The 10,237-nt window shown below is 42.2% G+C and overlaps 2 protein-coding genes and 1 non-coding gene across 3 annotated transcripts; 1 reads left to right on the plus strand and 2 right to left on the minus strand.

Moving 5' to 3' along the window:
• Positions 1–215: 215 nt before the first annotated feature.
• On the plus strand, positions 216–4,826 carry mpc2b (mitochondrial pyruvate carrier 2b). Its single transcript, XM_061840595.1, has 5 exons — positions 216–569; positions 2,301–2,341; positions 3,507–3,591; positions 3,780–3,891; positions 4,028–4,826. Exons 1-5 carry the CDS (start codon positions 476–478, stop codon positions 4,068–4,070), a joined length of 375 nt encoding a protein of 124 aa, XP_061696579.1. The 5' UTR covers positions 216–475; the 3' UTR covers positions 4,071–4,826.
• Positions 4,827–5,024: 198 nt separating this feature from the next.
• Positions 5,025–10,123, minus strand: rpl24 (ribosomal protein L24). The gene is made up of 6 exons (XM_061840594.1): positions 9,999–10,123; positions 9,797–9,872; positions 9,477–9,587; positions 7,053–7,189; positions 5,298–5,358; positions 5,025–5,156 (listed from the first exon to the last, which is right to left on the minus strand). Exons 1-6 carry the CDS (start codon positions 10,001–10,003, stop codon positions 5,076–5,078), a joined length of 471 nt encoding a protein of 156 aa, XP_061696578.1. The 5' UTR covers positions 10,004–10,123; the 3' UTR covers positions 5,025–5,075.
• LOC133512771 (small nucleolar RNA SNORA23) lies at positions 7,652–7,833 on the minus strand. Its single transcript, XR_009798289.1, has one exon. It is a non-coding gene; the product is annotated as a small nucleolar RNA SNORA23 (small nucleolar RNA).
• Positions 10,124–10,237: the final 114 nt, after the last annotated feature.

A 10,237-nucleotide genomic window follows, 5' to 3' on the forward strand; every position in this document is an offset into this window, starting at 1 on the left:
AATAGAGAGTTGTTTACGTTAAACATTTGTTGCCTGGGCCCTAATAATACATTTTCATCAAAGAAGATGACTCCGTATTCGCAGTAATTGAAGAAACGTCGCCACTCGGCTAGGAGACGTCGTGCTGTAAAACAAAAGCCTCCCGCCCTCAACCAATCAAATAGGGCTTGCGGAAAAACTGACCAATTGGAATAGTGTTCCTCTTTTTGCCCCGCCCCGTTGCCCAAGGTTGCTGTTCCAGTGGAAAGTCACCTCAAGCTAACGACAGCTAACCCAAGCGGCGCGCATAGCATCATTTTCTAAGCTTAAACCACACTCGTTTTTTTTGTGCGTTTGTCAACGTCGCAGGATATTTTTTACAAAAGTGTACATTTTAACACGAGCTACTTTTCTCCTTTTTAAAAAAAAAATCATTTAAGAATAGCTCCGACCGGGCGTCATCTTTACTCTTCTTCCCACATTTCTAGCTAGCATCATGGCTGCATTGAGAGCGTCCTATCACAGGATTCTGGACCAGATCGAGCACATGCTGCCGGCCAAACTGAGACCTCTGTACAACCACCCGGCAGGTAAGGCGAGTCTCCCCCTCCCTCCAGAAAAAAAAAAAAAATTAAAAAGAGAAATTATCGGTAACTTTTCAAAAACGGTATCCCGCACTGATCCCTGCAATAAAGTAGCACCGAGATGAAATTGGCATGACTTTTGCGTGTGTTTATAGTTCATAACACGCTTCGAAATCAACTGATAACGTTTTAAGGTTTTTATTTTTATTTTTGGTACACAAGTGAGACTTCACAGCATAAAATAAAATGGACAGTTGTCCTAGGTAACACCGAGATGAGTTTAGTGCAAGTGTGTCGTGTACTTTTTCCATTCCACTGTCTATCATAAACTAACACTCATATAGGAATATGACAGGAGTTATTATTGTGTTCAGTCTGAACGGCACCACGGCATAAGTAAGAGCTCAGGCGGACTGTCGGTTATTGTTAACTCACATTCATGCTTGAGCGGATTGATCGTCTGGTCTTTGTTTTGTTTGTTCCCTGTCCAAGGGTATTTGGAGGTGCGCAAGGACAGCTTTGTGACCAGGTACGAAGGGGCGGCGACAAAGAACCGCCTCCCTCCCGGGCGATTTGCAGAAACCGTGTCCTTTATTCATTGGTAGTGTAGCAAGAGCAGGCCAGAAGTCTGCGAGACTGAATACAGTAAAGCCTCGGGTCTCAAACGTTCCCGTTTTCGTACGAAAATCGGTATTCGAACGTCCCCGAAAAACCCAGAAATAACATATTGCGCGCGGCCAAGCCGGCTGTCCCGCGACTAGCTTCGTTGTGAATTCCCACGCCGCCGAAAACCCCCCCAGAAATAACGTAATGCGCGCGGCGCAAAGCAGTTGACCCTCCCACGACGCGTTTTGTTATTGTCAATTCGAACGCCCCCCCGAAAAAAAAAACAAACCTGGAAATGACATAAGGCAAAAGTTTAGAAGGCTGGGGGCCGAGTCGCTACAGATACGGCTATGCACTCCCAGCCTTGCGTACTTTACTACTAGAGCATACATTTTAAGCAAAAAATAAATATATTTCAATTATTTTATGATATAATGTATTTAAACTATAGACGTATTTCTATGATGCAGTTTATTATCAGGAAAAGCTAAAAAAATGCTTTAAAATTTTTGTAGGCTTGGGACACATTATTTCTTTTTCCATTCATTGTAGTGGGAAACATCGCTTTGGTTTTCGAACAAATCACTTCTCGAACCGTTTTCTGGAACGGATTGTGGTCGAGAACCGAGGCGTCACTGTATTTCCAAAGTGGAGTACCCGCATACCAGCTTTTGAGTTCTTAACCAAATGTTGCTTTGGTAGAGTGTTGGAAAATACAAAAAAAAAAAATAATAATTCGCACTGCAGTAGAAAAATAAATAGAAGCTAGCGTAGTCTCCAGACCCACCCACTTTTTACCCTCAAGTACTGCTTTGTACCCTAAGTGCTCCAAAAAGTGCCCTCGGAGCGGGGAAACATTCTTCAAATGTTTTGTCCCACCGCCACAGGAGAGAACACGAATTAAGGATTCTCGACGGCAGCGGGTTTTAGGATTCCTCTGCGCCTCGGTGTTACCTTTTTCATCGACTGCGATTTTTTTGTGTGCTGGTCGTCTGGATCGACGGTTACGTTTTCACCTGAATGGAGAGATTAATTCCCACCTGAGAGAAACCCGACAAATACTGCAACATAATCGTAATGTCCACAGAAAACTTACATAGTTTCCTTCTTTTTCTTCTGTTGTCATTCAAGGTCCCAAAACAGTGTTCTTCTGGGCGCCCATGTTTAAATGGGTAAGTGTAGATTTATTATTTTATTTATTTATTTTAATTTCCGGATCGATATTGGCACTGGTGTCAAACTCAAGGCTCGGGGCCCAAATCTGGCCCGCCACGTGATTTTATGTGGCCCGCCGAGGCAAATCATGGGTGAATTTTATTGATTCTTGCTAGAAATCCATACCATGTCATATCGTAAATGATAATGAGATATTGCAATTATTTTTGTGTTATCTAACATCAAGAATAGTTGACAAAGCCCTTATACTAGATTTCTGATTTAAAAACTAGTGCATAAATTTCATTTGTAGATATGATTTCGCTCATAATGGGAAATTGTGACTACAATGTGGCCCGCAACAAAAAAATGAGTTTGACATCCCTGTTGTAAAGGTTCCCGTAGCATGTGAACAATTTCCAGTCACTTCATTGTTTCCGTTCCACATTGCAGTTGATCATTTCTAGTTCTTCCAGTACTAGTTCAAATATTTTTTTAAAAAGTATGTTTTCAATATAAGTGGCACGGTAAAGCGTTCAGAGGACCCGGGTGCAATCTCGGCCCCGCCTGTGCGGAGTTTGCATGTTCTCCTTGTGCCTACGTGGGGTTTTCTCCGGGCACTCCGGTTTTCCTCCCACGTCCCAAAAACACGCGACATTAATTGGACACTCCAAATTGCCACCAAGTGTGATTGTGAGGCGACTGTTTGTCTCTATGTGCCCTGCGATTGGCTTGCGACCAATTCAGGGTGTACCCCACCCGCCTCTTGCCCGTTGACAGCTGGGACAGGCTCCAGCACTCCCTGTGGCGCTCGTGAGGATAAGCGGCAAAGGAGATGGATGGATAAATGTGTTTAAAGCGTTTGGGAAGGGAAAAACTAGTGTCTTAGCATTTTCACCTATGGCAGGTGGGTCTGGAACATGTTCCCTACGATAAACATGATTTCACAGTATGAAAAAAAAAAAAAAACGGAGAGATGGAGGACGGTTAGATTGCATCGTCAAATATGAAATATCAATTTGAGACTTGAACATTGCTTGATTCCACTTGTCGCTTTGGCAACAGTTGAGTCACTCACCCAAACGGAACCCAAATATACTGTCCGGGAGAACCTTTCGTTTCATTTTGAAGCGTTCATAAAATAATACCGTGGATGTAAACGCGGTGGATTAATATTTTCAGGGCCTGGTCGCTGCCGGCTTAGCCGATATGACGCGGCCGGCGGAAAAGCTGAGCACCTCCCAGTCTGCGGTACTGACGGCAACAGGTAAACGGAGTTATGCATTTTTAGTGGTTTAGTCCAAAGTACGCAGATTCTAACCGATGTATGTCAAAGGTATGCGAGGTTCGGCCCGTGTTCTTTTTCCTATTTCTTCAAACAAATCTTATCTGATGATGCTTTGAACAAACTATGTCGCCACCCGTGTGTGCGTAACCTTGGCTCTCGTCCACCAGGCCTGATCTGGTCCAGGTACTCGCTGGTCATAGTACCAAAGAACTGGAACCTGTTCGCCGTCAACTTCTTCTTGGGCTGCGCCGGGGGCTCCCAGCTCTACAGGATTTGGAGGTGACCGTCGACGCAACCTTTTACCTGTCTCGAATGTACACAAAGCGTTACAAAATGTCACTCGTGGTTTTTCTACATCCGCACGACGGACGACTTACTCATATTTTCATTTTGCTGTCGTCTCCTCCTTGAACAGATACAAGCAGGATCAGAAGGCTCTGGGGGCAGCCGAGTCCTGACCGTGATGTAAAAGCTCAAGTTCTTGCCAGGGCGACCCCGCAAGCCTGCCCCCTGCCCCCGTGCGCCCCGCTTCCGTTCCCACATCACATCATCTTCGTTTCCACGTAACATCCACGCCAGCAATACGATCCGACCATATTTAACATCCGTTTCCCTGCTGGAAATGTGCACCCCCTCCCCCCCCCCAGTTCCAAGTTTCCTCAGGGCGCATAATTGACGTTTAAAAAAACTAAAGCGAAAGTCACACTTGGTCACTAACGCACAAGTTATAACTTGTTTGTTAACAAGTTATTTGATTGTACATTTAGTTTGTGTATCATTTTTTCAGGTGTAGCAGTCATTACCTCATGCAATCATTTCCCAAAAACATTCAGTCTGAAGATTATTGTCCGATGCCATTGAAGGGAATCATCGCAGTTTTAGTAACTTATTTATAATACAGTTATTAAATTATCATTTTAATGGCTTTAAACATGAGAACAAATCGCTGCATTGTTTCACTTTTCCTTCTCTTATCACTGTTGAAAAATTTCTGTTCAAACCTGTCCAGCTTGTAATTGCTACACCAAATGATGTCTAATGTCTTCTTTTTTTAATTTGTTAATCATTCTTTGGCTTTTTTTTTTTTTTTCACCGTAATTTTTCATTCTAATTCCCCTCACATTAATATCCCCTGATCTGCAAATGGCACTTTGAGGCACTGTGGAAATGTCATTGCTGTTATGACAGGTTAATAAATCCTGTTCAACTAATAATGTACAATCTGAATTTGTCGAGTCCCACTCCAACCTAATTATTGATGACACTAAAACACGGCAAATTGAACATTGCAATTTCTATTCACATATTTGCGGGTTATGTCGCAAATCAAGCCTGTGGCCCCTATAAGAGCTGGTATAGGAAGATCACATATATTTAAGGACACATTTCAAATTTAAAATATAACGCGCAGATGATGGTTATCCAAAAACTTTTATTCACAACCAAAAACGAGGAGCCAAGGCTTAGCGTTTTCCACCCACGCGGGGAGCGTTCACCTTCATGGGCTTGGCGATCTTGGGCTTCTGTGCAGCCTTGGTGGCAGCCTAAAAAAACGTGAGGATTCAAGGAAATACAGTGGCAAAAATATTGACTAATATGTTATGAATTCATGTCCACTCAACTAACTACAACGAGTCCCACGATTATTTCTTGCTTGCTGCCTTTAGAAATAAGACGACTCTCACCTTAGTGGGGGGAGCAGGCTTCTTGGCAGCCTGCTTTGCCTTCTTGGCCTCCTTGGCAGCTCTGATTGAGGGCGGAAAAAAAAAAGATTGTTACATTACATTCAATCCCATCTTTTCACAACTTTTTAAACACCTGAAAATGCCACAAGACTACATAAAATCTTTGACTAATAGGAAAGTAGTAATTTATGTCAATGAAGTAATGCTGAAGTCATCCATCTTGATCTGAGAGACTCAAAATCTTTCCATTTGCTGTTAGCAGAAGTTCAAGAGTGCAACAAATGTGCACGTGCATGCTGGCAATTTTTATTTTTTCAAATTCAAATTGTATGTGCAGGGTATTTAATTTTAAAACACGTGATAAAAATGCTCCCTCAATCAAATGGCCGCCATTTCTACCACAGGCCCACGTGGAAGCGGCGAACGCCGGATGTTTTTTGCCTACTTTAATTCGACTCAGTGATGTCGCCAAAGCTAGATATGTACCGAAGATCAAACTCTGAAGATATCCATCTTTATACTCTCCAAGGACGACGCACTTTTCAAAATATGTGAAAGACTTCCCTGAAGTAGAACATCTGGACACGAGAAATACACACGCTTACCGCTTACACAATGATCAGAACGGACTTTCAAATAAATAATTTGCCTTGTGCACTCGACCTTCGTTCAGATTTGCACGTCGTATCTTTGCAAGCCACCTTTGTTGCCGTTTTTTCAATAACTCCATTGTATCTTCTCCTTCATGCAATCTAATCTTTGGAACGCGGAAAATAAATCGCTTCCCAATGTCTCCGTTTCTGCGATTTCCACATACGAAGACGCGACAAAAATCCGGCATGACGGCGATGGACAGCTGACTGCTTGTCTGCAACAAGCGCGACGTCACGTGCAACCCAACAATTGTTAGGAGCCTGAAGTATAAACAAAAAAAAAAAAAATGGAATCATTTGTATAGCTTCAGTTTAAACTTAATATAGACAATCGAATGTTTTTCCGTTATTTAAAGCGGGACTCAGTCCCCGTGCCATGCGGATAACGGACATTTTACTGTATAACAAACGTGGAAAATGGCTTGAAATTAATTAGCTGAGCAATAACTTCTACTTATCCATTATATTAGAACAGTGGCATCCAATCAGGACTTAGAAAATCTCTAGCTTAGCCTACATTTCCAATCACATGATGGACCTGTTCATTTACTGTATGTATTTGTGTACTTAATTGTTCCTAAAATATGTTTTGAATAAATACATCTTTGTTCATCTATTTATGACATATTGTACAATCGGCGCCATCTATTTGTGCCGTCATCCCTACGGCAACGAGTGTAGTCATTTTGCAGTTTAATTTACAAAATAAAGCCCAATGATCCCAAAAAAATGGGATGTGGTGGTCTCGTAACAAGATTTTATTGCGGTAGTCTGACAGTACAATCGTGAAAGAGTACATTTGTCTTGCAGTCTGATCCGCGCATTATGTCTCGTCTCTCCCATCATTTTTATAACTGTCCGTCAGATATATACAGTACTGTCAAAAGACACGAAAAAACTATGTAAACACTACCACATGAAATTAAAACTAGCTCTTGGATTCAGATATACTGAGCACCACGGTGACACAGAGCAAATGACTTCCTCGGACCCGATCAATAAAACTGATGACGTCGTAACTGATCAGCAAAATATGCCAATTGTTATCTGATCAGTTTATTAAAAGTCATAAAAATGAGCAATGCTCCATTGTTGCTCTTACCTGATGGCCTGCTCTCTCTGGGCCTTGCGGACCTCGGGCTTCTGGTTCCTTTTGGCCATGATCTCAGCCAGGGAGGCGCCAGTGATGGCCCTCTGGAACTTGACGGCACGGCGGGTACGCTTCTTGCTCACCTCTTCCTGTTGGGATGCGAAAAGATCAGCAGCGATCCACCGTCACACACACACACAAACAAAAAAAAAAAAAAACAACAAAATAATACTCAATATTAACAGCTGCCGGTACAGTAAACTCCACAAAGAGCATTAAGATACAAAAAAAAAAAAAAAAAAACACACGAGTAATCCAAAAAATTGGTTCACTTTGTACCTATAAAAGCCACGAGATGACATCAATGGACTAATTTAGTGTAAAATACATCTCCCAATTCGCTTGAACAGTTTCCTTCCCAATATGATTCAACCAAAGCTGGCGAAAAACTGGTGACTACCAGATTTTTCATTTAACTACAGAAGATAGCTTCCATTAGAAAAAAATCTGACATATCGAATGCCAAACTTTGGCTATGGAGGTGTTCACAGTACTAGCTCAACTGTGGCATCGAATGTAAAAAAAAAGTTAAAATAATTCCTATGATTGAGGCATGTCGGAGAGTTTGGAGGCTGGCCGTCGGTAAAGCGTCATTAATGACAACAAAGACCAGTACTATGAACTCCGCGTGTTCTACGGCTACGGGGTGTGGAGTGAGCGCCGCTGCACGACCTGCAAAACGCAGGCCGGCAACCGCACGTGACACGGACGGACGCCATGCACACCGTCCCCCCGCAGCCAAAGTAGTCACAGACAAGGGACAGGAAGTACAAGTACAGTAAATCTTCGCTGATTTGCGTAATTTTTGGGAAACAGAACAAGCTAGTCATTGAAAACGCAGCTAGTCGCAGCTATCGCTGTATAGAGCTCGTGCACGTGACGTCACCATTTTCACGGCGCCATATTGCAGGCCAAACAGAGCTGCTCAACATTGAACCGGAGCAGAATATTCACAATGCCCGAGACCCGTTGTGCTGTGGTTTGTCACAACAGACGAGACAGATATCCAAAGAGATCATTCTATGGAATACCAACTGAAAAGACCAGAAAAGATCGACGGATTTCGGCAATTAAACGTGATGGATGGCGCCCATCCAAATTACGCACACGCCTGTGTAGAAATCGCTTCATTTCAGGTAGGAATTATTCTTCTCAGAGGTGAGGTCAGCCCCAAGTGTGAATGTTTTTAAATCCAGGTTGAAAAGTTCTTTTTTTCCCTCATCCTTTTTACAATATATCCACTTTTTGATGATACTTGCACTGTATGCGATTGTCTTTTTTTTTGTTTTTTACATTGTCATTTGTATTCTTTTTATGCCGTTTAAAATGTTTTATCTCTTTGTTTTCAAATGCCTTCAATCATGTAAAGCACATGGCGTTACCTCGTGTATGAAATGCGCTATACAAATAAATTTGCTTTGCATCTCAATCTCAAATTACCAAGAACAATTTATAACGCTAAGTTGGCTCATTCGAGAACAATGCGTATTAACAACAGAGGTTTACGGAGATTAAGTGTGGCCGCAATCGCTTCCGTGTACGTTCCGTGGAGACGACTCCGTCCTCTTTTTATTTTTTTTTCCCAATCATAGTTAATGAATGAGAGTTTGTGTAAAACCAGGGGTCATTTATTTAAATATTGGTATTTGTACTGAATACTAGCTGATAGGATCGATGGATTCCGGCAAAGGTTAACCCGTAGCTGAATACGCTTCCGCGTTCACGAGCCGTCAATCCGTCACGATGTGGGATTTATTCTTGATTGAGAACAGATCCGGCAACAAAGTATTCGTATGCGTCCAGACTTTTCTACGCTTTCAAACTCTTCTGTGCAAATCTCAACGAATTACTCACCATATCCACGTGTCCATCCAGTTTTCCAAGACAAGCGGAAGCAAATTAAGTCCAATTTCTTATCGGCATTAAATACGGGTCCTCTATGGCGTGTTTATCTCATTTTTCCACGTACCGCCGTTTATTTTCACCTTCTAAATGTCTGACGGTATAGGACAAGACTCTGGGCTTCGTGCTACAAGATATTTCAGTGCCATTTCCAACCGATTTAGCATTGAACAATGCTTTGTTAGACCTGCAATACGGCGAGGTAAACAAAAGTTATGTGATTTTAAGACGTAGGTGCACGAGCTCTGTTGTTGTTTTTTTTTTTTTTTTTTTTTGCTGCTCTATCATTGACACTGATGCAGTAATGGAGTTGTAGCCAGGATTAGCTAGAGAGGATGACCATAACTGGACATACAGTTCCAACCCAATAGGGATTATACGATGAACATTTTATGAAATTTTGTTTGACAACTGCGGTGTTGTATGGACATTTGCACAGACAATCAAAACGGTCATTGGTGGCTTCTTACTTACAGATTGTCCCTTCTTGTGCTTGCGTCTGTACAGCACAGTCCAGTTGATCTGTCGGGGATTCCTCTTGGCCAAAAACGCAGACTCGCATTTGGCGTTCAAGAACTGGAACACCTATTAGAATTCATTAGAATAGCGATTTGGAGGACTTGACGCAGCCATTAAAGCCGATTCTGATTTACTGCGCATGCTCGTCCGTATATGGCATGCTTATATCACATTTAACGGGACCCGGTTAAAGCCACTATAACATTGATAATATAGCAAACATAGCAAGCGACTAAACAAGAAAGGGTGACAACGGGGACGGCGTTGACGTTTACCTTCCCGTCTGTCCTGGCGTATCGGCGGCCATGGCCGGGGTAAATTTTGTACCCGCTGAAACTGCACAACTCGACCCTGAAAACGACAAATGTCGGAAGTCACCCAAATAGACGAGCGTTTGTATTCGGTACAGTGACATGATTGTACAGTATAGTTTATTTAATACTCGAGATGGAGTTTGATTCTAATCGGTAAACTCACTTCATGACGAATACAAGAGGGCGCAAAACCGGAAAGACAGATCCCGGAAGCGGAAGCTCAGATGGGAGGTTGAAGGTTTACAACCTCTTCATTTGATTGTTTTTTTTTAATGACTTGACGAGTTACAACATGTTTGACTAAAATATGTAATTACTATAACAAAAATAATTTTATAATATCACAAGTTGCCACGCGGTAAACGTCAGTTTGATGTCCTCGAGAGTGTCACTAAGTAATTG

The sequence above is a fragment of the Syngnathoides biaculeatus genome, chromosome 14 (assembly GCF_019802595.1).
Source record: "Syngnathoides biaculeatus isolate LvHL_M chromosome 14, ASM1980259v1, whole genome shotgun sequence".
Classification (NCBI taxonomy): domain Eukaryota; kingdom Metazoa; phylum Chordata; class Actinopteri; order Syngnathiformes; family Syngnathidae; genus Syngnathoides; species Syngnathoides biaculeatus.